Source organism: Pseudophryne corroboree, chromosome 2, assembly GCF_028390025.1.
Source record: "Pseudophryne corroboree isolate aPseCor3 chromosome 2, aPseCor3.hap2, whole genome shotgun sequence".
Lineage (NCBI taxonomy): Eukaryota > Metazoa > Chordata > Amphibia > Anura > Myobatrachidae > Pseudophryne > Pseudophryne corroboree.
Window position 1 is genome coordinate 511,021,063 of NC_086445.1, and position 23,041 is coordinate 511,044,103.

Consider the following 23,041-nt stretch of genomic DNA (forward strand, 5'->3'; position numbering starts at 1 on the left):
ATAAATTAACCGAGCAGTGTATGAACAAGTCAATCAGCCCGCACACCGCTCCGCATAAAAATCAGTTGCATAAAGAAATTTAAATAGGCACTGTGAGTAGATCACTGAACTATGGCATCAGAAAACCCCCCAAAAGAGTAGTATTAGACTCCATGTAGATAACTATTGGAATTCAATTATTACATAATTTTCTTAATTTACAGTAGTCATTGTAAGGTTCACGTAGTATTGCTTTTTCAAACATACAATGTTTGAATAGAAGATAGGGATTACGCTTAGGCATTCGAAGAACAGGAATATGGAGAATTAAGGCTGATAATCAAAAAGAAATGGTCCACTAATGTCATTTGCAACAGAGAAACAGGAAAAAAAAAATCCAATTAACCAATTACGACAACTTGCAATGATTGACAGACTGAAAAACCAATGAGATACTCAACACAGACAACGAATGAAAGCTGTTCCCACCAATAATGCTTTTAAACTCCATTCAATCAGGACAAGTGTAATCACAGACTCCCAGAGGAAGGACGAACAGGCTGAAACACGTTGGAGGGACATAAAGATACACACAAAAACCGGACAAGCGGTACTAAGTAACGCAGTAACAACTTCAAAGCCCCAGTGCCGGGTGTGCAGCAATGTGACCAGAATCGGAGAGGGAGAAGGTTGGACGGGCAGCGGAATGGAGACTGCACGTGACTATCTGTTAGTGGAGAGGCGTGTCTGGTAACGGGCTCTCTGGAGCCCGCATCAGTGCATTCCCTCCCCAGACAAACGGCCAGCACAGCGGACAAAGGGGGCATCCGGGAAGTCCCGTGCCAGGAAAAACCGAGGTAGCCTACATGTCCCCTGAGGCTGAACCAGTCCGGAGCCCCTGTGGAATCCAGACGTCTGCCCGCACACGGACCTCTCATCCACACGGCCGCAATAGTAAGCGCATGGACTTCATTTGCTAAAAAGACACCACAGAGTTACGGGACGCCGTTCTTTGTTTCATTAACTGTCACCTATCATCATTTAAGGAGTGAAAGCATATCACCTATTTTAGACTTTTTATAAAACAAAAGGATTTACAAGGACGTGTTCATTAATGTACAGAAAGTACATCTTTCATATATATAGCACTTGTATCAGACTGACAGTATTAACAGAGGAGGACTCAGGGAATATCCTCCTCTAGTTGAACTATCATTGATTTGTGCATGCACACTTGTTACTAATTCATCCTGGTATTGAAATATACGGAACTATCTTGCCATATTAATATGGCAGCAGCAGAACGGGGAACTGCCTCAATCTCTGCCTTTTACCAGTGTTGTCCACACTGTCCTCATTAACCCCAGTAGCAGGATTCACTGTCCTGTTTGGTCATTCTCTTTCTTGTAATCCATTCTAGACTACAGAGGTTTTGTAGCTGTGGTCGAGGGTTCACTACGATATGCCGGCGGTCGGGCTCCCGGCGACCAGCATACCGGCGCCGGGAGCCCGACCGCCGGCTTACCGACAGTGTGGTGAGCGCAAATGAGCCGCTCGCCACGCTACGGGCACGGTGGCGCGGCTATTTTATTCTCCCTCCAGGAGGGTCGTGGACCCCCACGAGGGAGAATAAGTGTCGGTATGCCGGCTGTCGGGATCCCGGCGCCGGTATACTGTGCGCCGGGATCCCGTCGGTCGGCATACTGAAGACCACCCGTGGTCGAAGTTCAGCTCTGTCTGGCTTCAATCACCTCTTTACAGCCATCAGTGAAAAAAGTGAGCCGAGTTGTGTTCAGATACAAATCACAGCAGCGTAACACATGTAAAGCTTGAACTTTTGATTGGCACATGATTCTGTTATACTGGCAGAATGAGCGAGCCTGCTAAGGAATTCTTGGGGGTTTTATTAAACCTCTTTGGCATGTGTGCATGTTGGGACTACCTAATTTCTATCAGCACTTGATTTTATTATGTAGATGAAATCCTTGGAATAGTACATCCTAAACTTTATATTCCATTAACAAAACACTTGCTATGTATCTTAAACATGCTTCCAAGGTCTCAAAGTTCTCCAGCTGATATTATACCAAGTTTGTAAAGAGTGAACTATTTATTTTATATGAATCATTTTTAAGAGACATCCTTGCTGTACATTCTACCATCATGAGCACAAGTGCAGGGCTATAACTAAGGTGGTGCGTAGGGGGGCGCTGTTGGCAGCACTTGGCAATTATCTGTTTTAATTACTTTGCAGCTTCCCACTTTCTGAAGCCCAGCATCTCCTGACCACCCCTGTATACTTCCCCCACCCCTTCCATTGCAAATACCTATAACTTAAGAACTCTCTGAAATTCAGTTTTATTACATTTCAAGATGCTGACATAACTGGGTTTCGAACCCCCTGCCTGTGGCATTGCAGTCAGACACTCTATTCATTGAGCTATCTGCACTTGCATAGAAAGCTAGAGGATTCCACCTATTTAAAGCTTACCTTGTACTTTGTGAAAAAAATTATAAGCATTGCAGCTGAGCAGATGGCTGCACACTACATAGATCTGCTCAATTGCAATGCTGATTATTTTCTTTTACAAAATACAAGTAGCTTCATATAGTTAGAAATCTCAAGGATTTTATGCAGGATTAAATAGCTCAATGAGTACGATGTTTGATTGGAATGCAAAAGATTATGGGTTTGAATTTTTGGTATGGCAGTATATTGACATGTGTTATTTAATAACGGTTACTGTAAATCAATAACAACGAGCTCTCAAATTAAGTGCATGATGAATTTAGAATAAAGAGGATTTGTGTCAAAATCCATTTTCTTGTAGTGTTGTATAAATGTGTGTGTACAACAGGATAGATAGACAGACAGACAGACAGAGAGGGAAGGGGCATAGTAGCATCTTTCTAATTTTGTCGTGCACCTTATGGGGTAATTCCAAGTTGATCGCAGCAGGATATTTTTTAGCAGTTGGGCAAAACCATGTGCACTGCAGGGGGGCAGATATAACATTTGCAGAGAGAGTTAGATTTGGGTAGGTTATTTTGTTTCTGTGCAGGGTAAATACTGGCTGCTTTATTTTTACACTGCAATTTAGATTGCAGATTGAACTCACCACACCCAAATTTATCTCTCTCTGCACATGTTATATCTGCCTCCCCTGCAGTGCACATGGGGGGTCATTCCGAGTTGTTCGCTCTGTAAATTTCTTTGCATCGCAGCGATTTTCCGCTTAGTGCGCATGCGCAATGTTCGCACTGCGACTGCGCCAAGTAAATTTGCTATGCAGTTAGGAATTTTACTCACGGTTTTTTCTTCGTTCTGGTGATCGTAAAGTGATTGACAGGAAGTGGGTGTTTCTGGGCGGAAACTGGCCGTTTTATGGGTGTGTGTGAAAAAACGCTACCGTTTCTGGGAAAAACGCGGGAGTGGCTGGAGAAACGGAGGAGTGTCTGGGCGAACGCTGGGTGTGTTTGTGACGTCAAACCAGGAACGACAAGCACTGAACTGATCGCAGATGCCGAGTAAGTCTGGAGCTACTCAGAAACTGCTAACAGAGGTCTAATCGCAATATTGCGAATACGTCGTTCGCAATTTTAAGAAGCTAAGATTCACTCCCAGTAGGCGGCGACTTAGCGTGAGCAAATCTGCTAAAAGCTTGTTGCGAGCGAACAACTCGGAATGACCCCCATGGTTTTGCCCAACTGCTAAAAAATTTCCTGCTGCGATCAACTTGGAATTACCCCCTATGTCCCTATTGGAAAAAATGGGGACAGGGGGGAGGTCTGGGGGCACCAAAGTCTAGTTATGGCTCTGCTCAAGTGTAACATGTATCGAATTAACCTTTTCAATATGATATTAAATTCACATGGGGGAAGTAATAACAAGTACAATAAGAAATGTTAATTTTAAAAAGCAATTCACCTGCTTTGTAGAGATACTGTGGCAGCTGCGTAGTCTTCCCACTACCCGTGTCTCCGGTAACAATAAGGAAGGAGTGCTCCCTGGCAGCCTGAACAAGCTGATCCTTACATTTGTAAATAGGGAGTATAGGCAGGTCAGACTTCCCTGCATTCTTGCTTTTACAGCCTCTATATTTAGGGTCCATTTCACTGGTTTACGTTCTGTAATGCAAAAAGCAGCATTTCATCAGCACAAGTGTAGACAGTACAACAATCGCCCACGCGTAATTTGTCAGATTCTAGCTAAATACAAAGTACTTTCCAAAACAGGTTGTATGTAACACTCTATAGGACGCCAGTCCTTTCCCATGGCTTCAGTACAATGCAGTTTGTCCACAGGAATAGAGTACGCAGTTGTTAAACAATCCTTCATCTCATGAGCCATATTACTAGAAATAAAATCATCATAGCAATGACATTAAATTGCCTGCCCACTGGCAAATGCACTGAAATAAGCGACAGCTGGCAGATGTGTTATTTTACTTCACTCTACTATGCACAGCTTCTGTCATTTCCAATTTTAAAGGGAAAGACCATTCATCTAGTAGCTGATACTAAATATGCAAAACGTCTATAGAAAATGTGCTTAATGCTCTCATACATTATCCCCTTGCCTACAGATTTGCTTCTTACTGCTTATATTGCAATGTATGGGCTTAAAAAATAAGGAAAAAAGTGGATTAGAGAAAAGATCTAATATGATAGAGCACTCTGTGTCCTGTATCGTCAAATGCATCTACACGTAAACTGCAACCTTTATTAATATACGTAAAAAAAATATCAAAACCTGTTATAACGGCAGATAACAATGGGCTGTAAACCATGAAGTTCCTCAAACCAACTTCATCAGAAAAGTGCAGTGTACAGGGAGCGTGGCAGAAGGAGAGATTGTTTTTAACACTATCCTAATTACGCAGATAAATGTGATTTTATGTGGCCGGGCACAAATTACTACAATAAGCCGTGCACATTAAAATAAGATTTTAAACCTACCGGTAAATCTTTTTCTCCTAGTCCGTAAAGGATGCTGGGGACTCCGTAAGGACCATGGGGAATAGACGGCCCGCAGGAGACATGGGCACTATAAAGAAACTTTAGAATGGGTGTGCACTGGCTCCTCCCTCTATGCCCCTCCTCCAGACCTCAGTTAGAGAAACTGTGCCCAGAGGAGACGGACAGTACGAGGAAAGATTTTGTTAATCCAAGGGCAAGATTCACACCAGCCCACACCATCCACACCGTATAACCTGGAATATACGAACCAGTCAACAGTATGAAACAGAACAGCATCAGTCAAAGACTGAACAAACCTGTAACATAACCCTTATGCAAGCAATAATAAGAATTTACTCACCGGTAATTCTATTTCTCATAGTCCGTAGTGGATGCTGGGGACTCCGTAAGGACCATGGGGATTAGCGGCTCCGCAGGAGACTGGGCACAACTATAAAGAAAGCTTTTAGACTACTGGTGTGCACTGGCTCCTCCCACTAAGACCCTCCTCCAGACTTCAGTTAGGATACTGTGCCCGGAAGAGCTGACACAATAAGGAAGGATTTTGAATCCCGGGTAAGACTCATACCAGCCACACCAATCACACCGTATAACTCGTGATACAATACCCAGTTAACAGTATGATAACAACTGAGCCTCTCAACAGATGGCTCAACAATAACCCTTAAGTTAAGCAATAACTATATACAAGTATTGCAGACAATCCGCACTTGGGATGGGCGCCCAGCATCCACTACGGACTATAAGAAATAGAATTACCGGTGAGTAAATTCTTATTTTCTCTAACGTCCTAAGTGGATGCTGGGGACTCCGTAAGGACCATGGGGATTATACCAAAGCTCCCAAACGGGCGGGAGAGTGCGGATGACTCTGCAGCACCGAATGAGAGAACTCAAGGTCCTCCTCAGCCAAGGTGTCAAATTTGTAGAATTTAGTGTTTGACCCCGACCAAGTAGCTGCTCGGCAAAGTTGAAGAGCCGAGACCCCTCGGGCAGCCGCCCAAGAAGAGCCCACCTTCCTCGTGGAATGGGCTTTTACGGATTTAGGATGCGGCAGTCCAGCCGCAGAATGTGCAAGCTGAATCGTACTACAGATCCAGCGAGCAATAGTCTGCTTTGAAGCAGGTGCACCCAACTTGTTGGGCGCATACAGGATAAAGAGCGAGTCAGTCTTTCTGACTCCAGCTGTCCTGGAAACATAAATTTTTAGGGCCCTGACTACATCCAACAACTTGGAAGCCTCCAAGTCATTTGTAGCCGCAGGCACCACGATAGGTTGGTTCAGATGAAAAGCTGATACCACTTTGGGGAGAAACTGGGGACGAGTCCTCAATTCTGCCCTATCCATATGGAAAATCAGATAAGGGCTTTTACATGACAAAGCCACCAATTCTGAAACACGCCTGGCCAAAGCCAAGGCCAACAACATGACCACTTTCCACGTGAGATATTTCAAATCCACGGTTTTCAGTGGCTCAAACCAATGTGACTTTAGGAAATCCAACACCACGTTGAGATCCCAAGGTGCCACTGGAGGCACAAAAGGGGGCTGAATATGCAGCACTCCCTTAACAAAAGTCTGAACTTCAGGTAGTGAAGCCAATTCTCTCTGGAAGAAAATCGATAGAGCCGAAATCTGGACCTTAATGGAACCCAATTTAAGGCCCATAGTCACCCCTGACTGTAGGAAGTGCAGGAACCAGCCCAGCTGAAATTCTTCCGTTGGGGCCTTCCTGGCCTCACACCACGCAACATATTTTCGCCATATGCGGTGATAATGGTTTGCGGTTACTTCTTTCCTAGCTTTAATCAGCGTAGGAATGACTTCCTCCGGAATGCCCTTTTCCTTCAGGATCCGGTGTTCAACCGCCATGCCGTCAAACGCAGCCGCGGTAAGTCTTGGAACAGACAAGGCCCCTGCTGCAGCAGGTCTTGTCTGAGCGGTAGAGGCCATGGGTCCTCTGACATCATTTCTTGAAGTTCCGGATACCACGCTCTTCTTGGCCAATCCGGAACAATGAGTATGGTTCTTACTCCTCTTCTCCTTATTATCCTCAGTACCTTTGGTATGAGAGGAAGAGGAGGGAACACATAAACCGATCGGTACACCCACGGTGTTACCAGAGCGTCCACAGCTATCGCCTGCGGGACTCTCGACCTGGCGCAATATTTTTCTAGCTTTTTGTTCAGGCGGGACGCCATCATGTCCACCTGTGGCTTTTCCCACTGGTTTACAATCATTTGAAAGACTTCTGGATGAAGTCCCCACTCTCCCGGGTGGAGGTCGTGCCTGCTGAGGAAGTCTGCTTCCCAGTTGTCCACTCCCGGAATGAACACTGCTGACAGTGCTAACACGTGATTTTCCGCCCATCGGAGAATCCTTGTGGCTTCTGCCATCGCCGTCCTGCTTCTCGTGCCGCCCTGTCGATTTACATGGGCGACCGCCGTGATGTTGTCTAACTGGATCAGTACCGGCTGGTTTTGAAGCAGGGGTTTTGCCTGACTTAGGGCATTGTAAATGGCCCTTAGTTCCAGAATATTTATGTGCAGGGAAGTCTCCTGACTTGACCATAGTCCTTGGAAGTTTCTTCCCTGTGTGACTGCTCCCCAGCCTCGAAGGCTGGCATCCGTGGTCACCAGGACCCAGTCCTGTATGCCGTATCTGCGGCCCTCTAGAAGATGAGCACTCTGCAGCCACCACAGCAGAGACACCCTTGTCCTCGGAGACAGGGTTATCAGACGATGCATCTGAAGATGCGATCCGGACCACTTGTCCAACAGGTCCCACTGAAAGTTTCTTGCATGAAACCTGCCGAATGGAATCGCTTCGTAGGAAGCTACCATTTTTCCCAGGATCCGCGTGCAGTGATGCACAGACACCTGTTTTGGTTTTAGGAGGCCTCTGACTAGAGATGACAGCTCCTTGGCCTTTTCCTCCGGTAGAAACACTTTTCTCTGTTCTGTGTCCAGAACCATCCCTAGGAACAGCAGGCGTGTTGTAGGGACCAGCTGTGACTTTAGAATGTTTAGAATCCAGCCGTGCTGTTGTAGCACTTCCCGAGATAGTGCTACCCCTACCAACAACTGCTCTCTGGACCTCGCCTTTATCAGGAGATCGTCCAAGTACGGGATAATTAAAACTCCCTTCTTTCGAAGGAGTATCATAATTTCCGCCATTACCTTGGTAAAGACCCTCGGAGCCGTGGAGAGACCGAACGGCAACGTCTGGAATTGGTAATGACAATCTTGTACCACAAACCTGAGGTACTCCTGGTGAGGATGGTAAATGGGGACATGCAAGTAAGCATCCTTGATGTCCAGCGATACCATGTAATCCCCCTCGTCCAGGCTTGCAATAACCGCCCTGAGCGATTACATCTTGAACTTGAACTTTTTTATATATGTGTTCAAGGATTTTAAATTTAAAATGGGTCTCACCGAACCGTCCGGTTTCGGTACCACAAACATTGTGGAATAGTAACCCCTTCCTTGTTGAAGTAGGGGCACCTTTACTATCACTTGTTGTGAATACAGCTTTTGAATTGCCTGTAACACTGCCTCCCTGCCTGAGGGAGTGGTTGGCAAGGCAGATTTGAGGAGACGGGTGGGGGGGAGACGTCTCGAATTCCAGCTTGTACCACTGAGATACTACTTATAGGGTCCAGGGATCCACCCGTGAGCGAGCCCACTGATTGCTGAAATTTTTGAGACGGGCCCCCACCGTACCTGGCTCCGCCTGTGAAGCCCCAGCGTCATGCTGTGGACTTAGAGGAAGCGGGGGAGGACTTTTGCTCCTGGGAACTGGCTATATGCTGCAGCTTCTTTCCTCTACCTCTGCCTCTGGGCAGAAAGGACGCGCCTTTAACCCGCTTGCCCCTATTGGGCCGAAAGGACTGTACCTGATAATACGGTGCTTTTATTGGTTGTGAGGGAACATGGGGTAAAAATGTAGACTTCCCAGCTGTTGCTGTGGAAACGAGGTCCGAGAGACCATCCCCGAACAATTCCTCACCCTTATAAGGCAGAACTTCCATGTGTCGTTTGGAATCTGCATCACCTGTCCACTGCCGAGTCCATAACCCTCTCCTGGCAGAAATGGACATTGCACTAATTTTGGATGCCAGACGGTAAATATCCCTCTGTGCATCCCTCATGTATAAAAGTGCGTCTTTTATATGCTCTACGTTTAGCAAAATAGTGTCCCTGTCTAGGGTATCTATATTTTCTGACAGGGAATCTGACCACGCAGCAGCAGCACTGCACATCCAGGCTGAAGCTATAGCCGGTCTCAATATAACACCTGTGTGTGTATATATAGATTTCAGGATAGCCTCCTGCTTTCTATCAGCAGATTCCTTCAGGGCGGCCGTATCCGGAGACGGTAGTGCCACCTTCTTTGACAAGCGTGTGAGCGCTTTATCCACCCTAGGGGATGTTTCCCAGCGAGACCTATCCTCTGGCGGGAAAGGGTACGCCATTAGTAACCTCTTAGAAATTACCAGCTTTTTATCAGGGGAAGCCCACGCTTCTTCACACACTTCATTTAACTCTTCAGATGGAGGAAAAGCTACTGGTAGTTTTTTCTCTCCAAACATTATACCCTTTTTTGTGGTACCGGGGGTAACATCAGAAATGTGCAACACATTTTTCATTGCCTCAATCATGTAACGTGTGGCCCTACTGGAAGTTACATTAGTCTCCTCGTCGTCGACACTGGAGTCAGTATCCGTGTCGACATCTGTGTCAACCATCTGAGGTAGCGGGCGTTTTAGAGCCCCTGATGGCTTTTGAGACGCCTGGGCAGACACAGGCTGAGAAGCCGGCTGTCCCACATTTGGTATGTCGTCAAACCTTTTATGTAAGGAGTCGACACTATCACGTAATTCCTTCCACAGCACCATCCACTCAGGTGTCGACCCCGCAGGGGGTGACATCACATTTACAGGCATCTGCTCCGCCTCCACATAAGCCTCCTCATCAAACATGTCGACACAGCCGTACCGACACACCGCAAACACACAGGGAATGCTCTGACAGAGGACAGGACCCCACAAAGCCCTTTGGGGAGACAGAGAGAGAGTATGCCAGCACACACCAGAGCGCTATATAACACTGGGATCCCACTATCAATGAGTGTTTTCCCTTATAGCTGCTTTTTTATATATCTTATATATATATATATATATATATATATTATCTATACTGCGCCTAAATTTAGTGCCCCCCCTTTTTTTTTTACCCTTCTGTAGCGTTCAGACTGCAGGGGAGAGCCAGGGAGCTTCCTTCCAGCGGAGCTGTAAGGGAAAAATGGCGCCAGTGTGCTGAGGGAGAAGCCCCGCCCCCTTTTCGGCGGACTTTCTCCCGCTTTTTCTGGAATACTGGCAGGGGTAATTTTACATCTATATAGCCTCTAGGACTATATATGATGTATATTTGCCAGCCAAGGTGTCATATATTGCCCTCAGGGCGCCCACCCCCCAGCGCCCTGCACCCATCAGTGACCGAAGTGTGAGGTGTACATGAGGAGCAATGGCGCACAGCTGCAGTGCTGTGCGCTACCTTGGTGAAGACCGAAGTCTTCTGCCGCCGATTTTCCGGACCTCTTCTTGCTTCTGGCTCTGTAAGGGGGACGGCGGCGTGGCTCCGGGAACGAACACCAAGGTCGGGTCCTGCGGTCGATCCCTCTGGAGCTAATGGTGTCCAGTAGCCTAAGAAGCCCAAACTACCACCTGTTAGGTAGGTTCGCTTCTTCTCCCCTTAGTCCCTCGCTGCAGTGAGTCTGTTGCCAGCAGATCTCACTGTAAAATAAAAAACCTAAATATACTTTCTTTCTAGGTGCTCAGGAGAGCCCCTAGTGTGCATCCAGCTCAGCCGGGCACAAGAATCTAACTGAAGTCTGGAGGAGGGTCTTAGTGGGAGGAGCCAGTGCACACCAGTAGTCTAAAAGCTTTCTTTATAGTTGTGCCCAGTCTCCTGCGGAGCCGCTAATCCCCATGGTCCTTACGGAGTCCCCAGCATCCACTTAGGACGTTAGAGAAAACTATATACAAGTCTTGCAGAATGTCGTCCGCACTGGGACGGGCGCCCAGCATCCTCTACGGACTAGGAGAAAAAGATTTACCGGTAGGTTTCAAATATTATTTTCTCTTACGTCCTAGAGCAGGCATTCCCAACCACGGTCCTCAAGGCACACCAACAGTGCAGGTTTTAGTGATATCCAGGCTGCAGCACAGATGGTTAAATCAAAATTACTGAGGTGCTGATTAAGTCACCTGTGCTGAAGGCTGGATATCACTAAAACCTGGACTGCTAGTGTGTCTCCAGGACCGTGGTTGGGAATGCCTGTCCTAGAGGATGCTGGGGACTCCCAGCTGGGGACTCCGTAAGGACCATGGGGATTATACCAAAGCTCCAAAACGGGCGGGAGAGTGCGGATGACTCTGCAGCACCAATTGAGCAAACATTAGGTCCTCATCAGCCAGGGTATCAAACTTGTAGAATTTAGCAAAAGTGTTTGAACCCGACCAAGTCGCCGCTCGGCAAAGCTGTAATGCCGAGACGCCTCGGGCAGCCGCCCAAGAAGAGCCCACCTTCCTAGTGGAATGGGCCTTTACCGAATTAGGTAACGGCAATCCAGCCGTAGAATAAGCCTGCTGAATCGTGTTACAGATCCAGCGAGCAATAGTCTGCTTAGAAGCAGGAGCGCCAACCTTGTTGGCTGCATACAGGACAAACAGGGCCTCTGTTTTCCTAACCCTAGCCGTTCTGGCTACATAAATTTTCAAAGCCCTGACCACATCAAGGGATTCGGAATCCACCAGGTCCCTTGTAGCCACAGGCACCACAATAGGTTGGTTCATATGAAAAGAGGAAACCACCTTAGGCAAAAATTGAGGACGAGTCCGCAACTCAGCTCTATCCACATAGAAAATCAGATAGGGGCTTTTGTGAGACAAAGCCGCCAACTCAGACACTCGCCTTGCAGATGCCAAGGCCAACAACATAACCACTTTCCAAGTGAGATACTTTAATTCCACGGTTTTAAGAGGCTCAAACCAGTGACACTGAAGGAACTGTAACACCCCTTTAAGGTCCCATGGTGCCACTGGGGGCACAAAAGGAGGCTGGATATGAAGCAAAAGTCTGGACTTCTGGGAGAGAAGCCAATTCCACCTGAAAGAAAATGGACAGGGCCAAAATCTGTACCTTAATGGAGCCTAATTTTAGGCCCAAATTCACTCCAGTCTGTAGTAAGTGGAGAAAACGGCCCAGACGGAATTCTTCCGGAGGAGCATTCTTGGTCTCACACCAAGACACATACTTCCTCCAGATACGGTGATAATGTTTCGCTGTCACCTCCTTCCTAGCCATTATCATAGTAGGAATGACCTCATCCGGAATGCCCTTTACAGCTAGGATCCGGCGTTCAACCGCCATGCCGTCAAACGCAGCCTCGGTAAGTCTTGGAACAGACAGGGCCCCTGTTGCAACAGGTCTTCTCTGAGAGGAAGAGGCCACGGATCTTCTGTGAGCATTTCCTGCAGATCCGGATACCAGGCCCTTCGAGGCCAATCTGGAACAATGAGAATTGTATGTACTCCTTTTCGTCTTATGATTCTCAATATTTTTGAGATGAGAGGAAGAGGAGGGAACACATAGACCGACTGAAACACCCACGGTGTCACCAGGGCGTCCACAGCTACCGCCTGAGGGTCCCTTGACCTTGCACAATACCTCGGAAGCTTCTTGTTGAGGCGTGACGCCATCATGTCTATTTGAGGCAGTCCCCACTGACTTGCAATCTCTGTAAAGACTTCCTGATGAAGTCCCTACTCTCCTGGATGGAGATCGTGTCTGCTGAGGAAGTCTGCTTCCCAGTTGTCCATTCCCGGAATGAAGACTGCTGTCAGAGCGCTTACATGATTTTCCGCCCAGCGAAGAATTCTGGTGGCTTCTGCCATTGCCACTCTGCTCTTTGTTCCGCCTTGGCGGTTTACATGAGCCACTGCTGTGATGTTGTCTGACTGAATCAGAACCGGTAGGTCGCGAAGAACATTCTCCGCATGACGCAGGCCGTTGTATATGGCCCTCAATTGCAGTACGTTGATGTGTAGACAAGCCTCCTGGCTTGACCACAGTCCCTGGAAGTTTCTTCCCTGTGTGACTGCTCCCCATCCTCGGAGGCTCGCGTCCGTGGTCACCAGAACCCAGTCTTGAATGCCGGACTTGCGACCCTCTAGAAGGTGAGCACTCTGCAGCCACCACAAGAGAGATACCCTGGCCCTGGGGGACAGGCTGATCATCTGATGAATATGTAGATGTGACCCGGACCACTTGTCCAGAAGGTCCCACTGAAAGGTCCTCGCATGGAACCTGCCGTAGGGAATGGCCTCGTAAGACGCCACCATCTTTCCCAGAACTCGAGTGCATTGATGGACCGACACCCTTTTTGGCTTTAACAGGTCCCTGACCAAGTTCTGGAGTTCCTGGGCCTTTTCCAACGGGAGAAAAACCCTTTTTTGTTCCGTGTCCAGAATCATGCCTAAGAAAGGCAATCGGGTCGTTGGAACCAACTGTGACTTTGGTAGATTGAGAATCCAGTCGTGCTGCTGCAACTCCCTCAGGGAGAGTGATACGCTGTTCAGCAACTGTTCTCTCGATCTCGCTTTTATCAGGAGATCATCCAAGTACGGGATAATTGTGACTCCCTGCTTGCGCAGGAGCACCATCATCTCTGCCATTATCTTGGTGAAAATCCTCGGAGCCGTGGAAAGCCCAAACGGCAACGTCTGAAATTGGTAATGACAGTCCTGTACAGCAAATCTCAGGAACGCCTGATGAGGAGGATATATGGGGACATGAAGGTATGCATCTTTTATGTCCAGGGACACCATATAATCCCCCCCTTCCAGGCTGGCGATGACCGCTCTGAGCGATTCCATCTTGAATTTGAACCTTTTCAAGTATAGGTTTAAGGATTTTAAATTCAGAATGGGTTTGACCGAACCGTCCGGTTTCGGGACCACAAACAGGGTTGAGTAGTACCATGTCCCCTGTTGAAGCAGGGGAACTTTGACCACCACTTGTTGAAGACACAGTTTTTGAATTGCATTTAAAACTACCTCCCTCTCTGGGGAAGAAGCTGGTAGGGCCGATTTGAAAAACCAGCGAGGAGGCACCTCTTCGAATTCCAGCTTGTAACCCTGGGAAACAATGTCTATTGCCCAGGGATCCACCTGTGATTGAACCCAGACGTGGCTGAAAAGTCGAAGACGTGCCCCCACTGGGGAGGACTCCCTCAGCGGAGCCCCAGCGTCATGCGGTGGATTTTGTAGAAGCCGGGGAGGACTTCTGCTCCTGGGAACTAGCTGTAGTTGGCAGCTTTTTCCCTCTGCCCTTACCTCTGGCGAAAAAGGAAGATCCCCGTACTCTTTTGGATTTATGCGACCGAAAGGACTGCATCTGATAATGTGGCGTTTTCTTTGGCTGTGAGGAAAATAAGATTTTACTTACCGGTAAATCTATTTCTCGTAGTCCGTAGTGGATGCTGGGGACTCCGTTAGGACCATGGGGAATAGACGGGCTCCGCAGGAGACAGGGCACTTTAAGAAAGAATTTGGATACTGGTGTGCTCTGGCGCCTCCCTCTATGTCCCTCCTCCAGACCTCAGTTAAAGAAACTGTGCCCGGAAGAGCTGACAGTACAAGGAAAGGATTTTGGAATCCAGGGCAAGACTCATAACAGCCACACCAATCACACCGTATTACTTGTGATAAACTTACCCAGTTAACAGTATGAACAACAATAGAGCATCAGATCAACCCTGATGCAACTATAACATAACCCTTATGTAAGCAATAACTATATACAAGCATTGCAGAAAAAGTCCGCACTTGGGACGGGCGCCCAGCATCCACTACGGACTACGAGAAATAGATTTACCGGTAAGTAAAAATAAGAATTTACTTACCGATAATTCTATTTCTCGGAGTCCGTAGTGGATGCTGGGGTTCCTGAAAGGACCATGGGGAATAGCGGCTCCGCAGGAGACAGGGCACAAAAAGTAAAGCTTTAGGATCAGGTGGTGTGCACTGGCTCCTCCCCCCATGACCCTCCTCCAAGCCAGTTAGGTACTGTGCCCGGACGAGCGTACACAATAAGGGAGGAATTTTGAATCCCGGGTAAGACTCATACCAGCCACACCAATCACACCGTACAACTTGTGATCTAAACCCAGTTAACAGTATGATAACAGCGGAGCCTCTGAAAAGATGGCTCACAACAATAATAACCCGATTTTTGTAACTATGTACAAGTATTGCAGATAATCCGCACTTGGGATGGGCGCCCAGCATCCACTACGGACTCCGAGAAATAGAATTATCGGTAAGTAAATTCTTATTTTCTCTATCGTCCTAGTGGATGCTGGGGTTCCTGAAAGGACCATGGGGATTATACCAAAGCTCCCAAACGGGCGGGAGAGTGCGGATGACTCTGCAGCACCGAATGAGAGAACTCCAGGTCCTCTTTTGCCAGGATATCAAATTTGTAGAATTTTACAAACGTGTTCTCCCCTGACCACGTAGCTGCTCGGCAGAGTTGTAATGCCGAGACCTCTCGGGCAGCCGCCCAAGATGAGCCCACCTTCCTTGTGGAATGGGCCTTAACCGATTTAGACTGTGGCAGGCCTGCCTCAGAATGTGCAAGTTGAATTGTGTTACAAATCCAACGAGCAATCGACTGCTTAGAAGCAGGCGCACCCAACTTGTTGGGTGCATACAGTATAAACAGCGAGTCAGATTTTCTGACTCCAGCTGTCCTGGAATATATTTTCAGGGCCCTGACAACTTCTAGCAACTTGGAGTCCTCCAAGTCCCTAGTAGGTGCAAGGCACCACAATAAGCTGGTTCAGGTGAAACACTGACACCACCTTAGGGAGAGAACTGGGGACGAGTCCGCAGCTCTGCCCTGTCCGAATGGACAAACAGATATGGGCTTTTTTGAGAAAAAACCACCAATTTGACACTCGCCTGGTCCAGGCCAGGGCCAAGAGCATGGTCACTTTTTATGTGAGATGCTGCAAATCCACATATTTGACTGGTTTTAAACCAATGTGATTTGAGAAATCCCAGAACTACGTTGAGATCCCACAGTGCCACTGGAGGCACAAAAAAGGGGTTTGTATATGCAATACTCCCTTGACAAACTTCTGGACTTCAGGAACTGAAGCCAATTCTTTCTGGAAGAAAATTTACAGGGCCGAATTTGAACCTTAATGGACCCCAATTTGAGGCCCATAGACACTCCTGTTTGAAGGAAATGCAGGAAACGACCGAGTTGAAATTTCTTTGTGGGGCCTTCCTGGCCTCACACCACGCAACAAATTTTCGCCACACGTGGTGATAATGTTGTGCGGTCACCTCCTTTCTGGCTTTGACCAGGGTAGGAATGACCTCTTCCGGAATGCCTTTTTTCCCTTAGGATCCGGCTTTCCATCGCCATGCCGACAAACGCAGCTGCGGTAAGTCTTGGAACAGACATGGTACTTGCTGAAGCAAGTCCCTTCTTAGCGGCAGAGGCCATAAGACCTCTGTAAGCATCTCTTGAAGTTCCGGGTACCAAGTCCTTCTTGGCCAATCCGGAGCCATGAGTATAGTTCTTACTCCTCTACGTCTTATAATTCTCAGCACCTTAGGTATGAGAAGCAGAGGAGGGAACACATACACCGACTGGTACACCCACGGTGTTACCAGAACGTCCACATCTATTGCCTGAGGGTCCCTTGACCTGGCGCAATACCTGTCCCGTTTTTTGTTCAGACGGGACGCCATCATGTCCACCTTTGGTATTTCCCAACGGTTTACAATCATGTGGAAAAAACTTCTCAATGAAGTTTCCACTCTCCCGGGTGGAGGTCGTGCTGAGGAAGTCTGCTTCCCAGTTTCCATTCCCGGGATGAAAAACTGCTGACAGTGTTATCACATGATTTTCCGCCCAGCGAAAAGTCCTTGCAGTTTCTGCCATTGCCCTCCTGCTTCTTGTGTCGCCCTGTCTGTTTACGTGGGCGACTGCCGTGATGTTTTTCCCACTGGATCAATACCGGCTGACCTTGAAGCAGAGGTCTTGCTAAGCTTAGAGCATTATAAATTTACCCTTAGCTCCAGTATATTTATGTGGAGAAAAGTCTCCATACTTGATCACACTCCCTGGAAATTTTTCCCTTGTGTGACTGCTCCCCAGCCTCTCAGGCTGGGCTCCGTGGTTACCAGCATCCAATCCTGAATGCCGAATCTGCGGCCCTCTAGAAGATGAGCACTCTATAACCACCACAGGAGAGACACCCTTGTCCTTGGATATTGGGTTATCCGCTGATGCATCTGAAGATGCGATCCGGACCATTTGTCCAGCAGATCCCACTGAAAAGTTCTTACGTGAAATCTGCCGAATGGAATTGCTTCGTAGGAAGCCACCATTTTTACCAGGACCCTTGTGCAATGATGCACTGTTTTTAGGAGGTTCCTGACTTGCTCGGATAACTCCCTGGCTTTCTCTTCCGGGAGAAACACCTTTTTCTGGACTGTGTCCAGAATCATCCCTAGGCACAGCAGACGTGTCGTCGGGATCAGCTGCGATTTTGGAATATTTAGAATCCACCCGTGCTGATTGTAGCAGTATCCGAGATAGTGCTACTCCGACCTCCAACTGTTCCCTGGACTATGCCCCTATCAGGAGATCGTCCAAGTAAGGGATAATTAAGACGCCTTTTCTTCGAAGAAGAATCATCAATTCGGCCATTACCTTGGTAAAGACCCCGGGGTGCCGTGGACAATCCAAACGGCAGCGTCTGAAACTGATAGTGACAGTTCTGCACCACGAACCTGAGGTACCCTTAGTGAGAAGGGCAAATTTGGGACATAGAGGTAAGCATCCCTGATGTCCCGGGACACTATATAGTCCCCTTCTTCCTGGTTCGTTATCACTGCTCTGAGTGACTTCATCTTAATTTGAACCTTTGTAAGTGTTCAAAAAAAATTTTTTAGAATAAGTCTCACCTAGCCTTCTGGCTTCAGTACCACAATATAGTGTGGAATAATACCCCTTTTCTGTAGTAGGAGGGGTAATTTAATTGTCACCTGCTGGGAACACAGCTTGTGAATTTTTTTCCATACTACCTCCTTGTCGGAGGGAGACTTGGTAAAGCAGACTTCAGGAGCCTGCGAAGGGGAAACGTCTCGACATTCCCATCTGTACCCCCGGGATACTACTTGTAGGATCCAGGGGTCCTGTACGGTCTCAGCGCCATGCTGAGAACTTGTCAGACGCGGTGGAACGCTTCTGTTCCTGGGAATAGGCTGCCTGTTGCAGTCTTCTTCCCTTTCCTCTATCCCTGGGCAGATATGATCTTATAGGGACGAGAGGACTGAGGCTGAAAAGACGGTGTCTTTTTCTGCAGAGATGTGACTTAGGGTAAAAAACGGTGGATTTTCCAGCAGTTGCCGTGACCACCAGGTCCGATGGACCGACCCCAAACAAGTCCTCTTCCTTTATACGGCCATACTGTGCCGTTTGGAATCTGCATCACCTGACCACTGTCGTGTCCATAACATCTTCTGGCAGTTATGGACATCGCGTTTATTCATGATGCCAGAGTGCAAATATCCCTCTGTGCATCTCGCATATATAGAAATGCTCTATAGTCAATAAAATACTGTCCCTGTCAAGGGTATCAATATTTTTAGTCAGGGAATCCGACCAAGCCACCCTAGCTCTGCACATCCAGGCTGAGGCGATCGCTGGCCGCAGTATAACACCAGTATGTGTGTATATACTTTTTATTATATTTTCCAGCCTTGTCAGCTGGTCCTTGAGGACGGCCCTATCTATAGACGGTACCGCCACTTGTTTTGATAAGCGTGTGAGCGCCTTATCCACCTTAAGGGGTGTTTCCCAACGCGCCCTAACTTCTGGCGGGAAAGGGTATACCGCCCATAATTTTCTATCGGGGGGAACCCACGCATCATCACACACTTTATTTAATTTATCTGATTCAGGAAAAACTATGGTAGTTTTTTCACATCCCACATAATACCCTCTTTTGTGGTACTTGTAGTATCAGAAATACGTAACACCTCCTTCATTGCCTTTAACGTGTGGCCCTAATAAGGAATACGTTTGTTTATTCACCGTCGACACTGGATTCAGTGTCCCTGTCTGTGTCTGTGTCGACCGACTAAAGTAAACGGGCGTTTTAAAACCCTTGACGGTGTTTTTGAGACGTCTGGACCGTACTAATTGTTTGTCGGCCGTCTCATGTCGTCAACCGACCTTGCAGCGTGTTGACATTATCACGTAATTTCCTAAATAAGCCATCCATTCCGGTGTCGACTCCCTAGAGAGTGACATCACCATTACAGGCAATTGCTCCGCCTCCTCACCAACATCGTCCTCCTACCTGTCGACACACACGTACCGACACACAGCACACACACAGGGAATGCTCTGATAGAGGACAGGACCCACTAGCCCTTTGGAGAGACAGAGGGAGAGTTTGCCAGCACACACCAAAAACGCTATAATTATATAGGGACAACCTTATATAAGTGTTTTCCCTTATAGCATCTTAATATATATATAAGCATATCGCCAAATTAGTGCCCCCCCTCTCTGTTTTAACCCTGTTTCTGTAGTGCAGTGCAGGGGAGAGCCTGGGAGCCTTCCCTCCAGCCTTTCTGTGAGGGAAAATGGCGCTGTGTGCTGAGGAGATAGGCCCCGCCCCTTTTTCGGCGGCCTCGTCTCCCGCTCTTAACGGATTCTGGCAGGGGTTAAATATCTCCATATAGCCTCCGGAGGCTATATGTGAGGTATTTTTAGCCAAAATAGGTATTCATTTGCCTCCCAGGGCGCCCCCCTCCCAGCGCCCTGCACCCTCAGTGACTGCCGTGTGAAGTGTGCTGAGAGGAAAATGGCGCACAGCTGCAGTGCTGTGCGCTACCTTTAGAAGACTGAGGAGTCTTCTGCCGCCGATTCTGGACCTCGTTGCAGTGATCCTGTTGCCAGCAGGACTCACTGTAAAATAAAAAACCTAAGCTAAACTTTCCTAAGCAGCTCTTTAGGAGAGCCACCTAGATTGCACCCTTCTCGGCCGGGCACAAAATCTAACTGGCTTGGAGGAGGGTCATGGGGGGAGGAGCCAGTGCACACCACCTGATCCTAAAGCTTTACTTTTTGTGCCCTGTCTCCTGCGGAGCCGCTATTCCCCATGGTCCTTTCAGGAACCCCAGCATCCACTAGGACGATAGAGAAATCTTATTTTCTCTAACGTCCTAGTGGATGCTGGGGACTCCGTAAGGACCATGGGGATTATACCAAAGCTCCCAAACGGGCGGGAGAGTGCGGATGACTCTGCAGCACCGAATGAGCAAACACAAGGTCCTCCTCAGCCAGGGTATCAAACTTGTAGAACCTTGCAAAAGTGTTCGAACCCGACCAAGTAGCTGCTCGGCAAAGCTGTAATGCCGAGACCCCTCGGGCAGCCGCCCAAGAAGAGCCCACCTTCCTTGTGGAATGGGCTTTTACTGATTTTGGCAGCGGCAATCCCGCCGCAGAATGAGCCTGCTGAATCGTGTTACAGATCCAGTGAGCAATAGTTTGCTTTGAAGCAGGAGCACCCAGCTTGTTGGGTGCATACAGGATAAACAGTGACTCAGTTTTCCTGACTCTAGCCGTTCTGGCTACATAAACCTTCAAAGCCCTGACCACATCTAGTAACTCGGAATCCTCCAAGTCACAAGTAGCCACAGGCACCACAATAGGTTGGTTCATATGAAAGATGACACCACTTTGGCAGAAATTGCGGACGGGTCCGCAATTCCGCCCTGTCCATATGGAAAACCAGATAGGGGCTTTTATGTGACAAAGCCGCTAATTCTGACACACGCCTAGCTGAAGCCAAGGCTAATAGCATGACCACCTTACACGTGAGAAATTTTAACTCCACGGTTTTAAGTGGCTCAAACCAGTGTGACTTCAGGAAACTCAACACCACGTTAAGATCCCAAGGTGCCACTGGAGGCACAAAAGGGGGCTGAATATGCGGCACTCCCTTTACAAACGTCTGAACTTCAGGAAGAGAAGCCAGTTCTTTTTGAAAGAAAATGGATAGGGCCGAAATCTGGACCTTAATGGAACCCAATTTTAGGCCCAAAGTCACTCCCGACTGTAGGAAGTGAAGGAAACGGCCCAGCTGGAATTCCTCCGTAGGGGCATTCCTGGCCTCACACCAAGCAACATATTTTCGCCATATACGGTGATAATGTTTAGCCGTCACGTCCTTCCTAGCCTTTATCAGCGTATGAATAACCTCATCCGGAATGCCTTTTTCTGCTAGGATCCGGCGTTGAACCGCCATGCCGTCAAACGCAGCCGCGGTAAGTCTTGGAACAGACAGGGCCCCTGTTGCAACAAGTCCTGTCTTAGAGGCAGAGGCCATGGGTCCTCTGTGAGCATTTCTTGCAGCTCTGGATACCAAGTCCTTCTTGGCCAATCCGGAACAATGAGTATTGTTCTCACTCCTCTTCTTCTTATGATTCTCAGCACCTTGGGTATGAGAGGAAGAGGAGGAAATACATAGACCGACTGGAACACCCACGGTGTCACTAGAGCGTCTACAGCTATCGCCTGAGGGTCTCTTGACCTGGCGCAATACCTCTGTAGCTTTTTGTTGAGGCGGGATGCCATCATGTCTACTTGTGGCAGTTCCCACCGACTTGCAATCTGCGTGAAGACTTCTTGATGAAGTCCCCACTCTCCCGGGTGGAGGTCGTGCCTGCTGAGGAAGTCTGCTTCCCAGTTGTCCACTCCCGGAATGAACACTGCTGACAGTGCACTTACGTGATTCTCCGCCCAGCGAAGAATTCTGGTGGCTTCCGCCATCGCCACCCTGCTCCTTGTGCCGCCTTGGCGGTTTACATGAGCCACTGCAGTGATGTTGTCTGACTGAATCAGCACCGGTCGGTCGCGAAGCAGGGTCTCCGCTTGACGTAGGGCGTTGTATATTGCCCTTAGTTCCAGGATGTTGATGTGAAGACTAGTCTCCTGACTTGACCACAGACCTTGGAAATTTCTTCCCTGTGTGACTGCTCCCCACCCTCGGAGGCTTGCGTCCGTGGTCACCAGGACCCAGTCCTGAATGCCGAATCTGCGGCCCTCGAGAAGGTGAGCACTCCTCAGCCACCACAGGAGAGACACCCTGGCCCTGGGGGATAGGGTGATCAGCCGATGCATCTGTAGATGTGATCCGGACCACTTGTCCAACAGATCCCATTGAAAGGTCCTCGCATGGAATCTGCCGAAGGGAATGGCCTCGTATGATGCCACCATCTTTCCCAGGACTCGCGTGCAGTGATGCACTGACACCTGTTTTGGTTTTAATAGGTCTCTGACCAGAGTCATGAGCTCCTGAGCCTTCTCCATCGGGAGATAAACCCTCTTCTGGTCTGTGTCCAGAATCAAGCCCAGGAAGGGCAGACGAGTCGTAGGAATCAACTGCGACTTTGGAATATTTAGAATCCAGCCGTGCTGTTGTAACACTTCCCGAGAGCGTGCTACGCTGATCAGCAACTGCTCTCTGGACCTCGCCTTTATGAGATCGTCCAAGTATGGGATAATTGTGACCCCTTGCTTTCGCAGGAGCACCATCATTTCCGCCATCACCTTGGTAAATATTCTCGGTGCCGTAGAGAGACCAAACGGCAACGTCTGGAATTGGTAATGACAATCCTGTACCACAAATCTGAGGTACGCCTGATGAGGTGGATAAATGGGGACATGAAGGTAAGCATCCTTTATGTCCAGAGACACCATAAAATCCCCCCCTTCTAGGCTTGCGATGACCACTCTGAGCGATTCCATCTTGAACTTGAACCTTTTCAGGTATATGTTCAGGGATTTTAAATTCAATATGGGTCTGACCGAACCGTCCGGTTTCGGTACCACAAACATGGTCGAATAGTAACCCCTTCCCTGTTGAAGGAGGGGAACCTTTACCACCACCTGCTGAAGATACAATTTGTGAATTGCAGCTA

At 48.2% G+C, this 23,041-nt stretch overlaps 1 protein-coding gene across 6 annotated transcripts in view; it reads right to left on the reverse strand.

Moving 5' to 3' along the window:
• The window catches only part of DHX40 (DEAH-box helicase 40), a 373,950-nt gene that overhangs the window by 340,389 nt on the left and 10,520 nt on the right, over positions 1 to 23,041 (reverse strand). For all 6 annotated transcript variants that reach the window (XM_063954056.1, XM_063954052.1, XM_063954055.1 and 3 more), the window contains one exon: positions 3,908 to 4,107. In XM_063954056.1, the coding sequence (XP_063810126.1) occupies positions 3,908 to 4,091 (184 nt within the window). In that variant the 5' untranslated portion in view covers positions 4,092 to 4,107. The remainder of the gene's footprint in view (positions 1 to 3,907; positions 4,108 to 23,041) is intronic.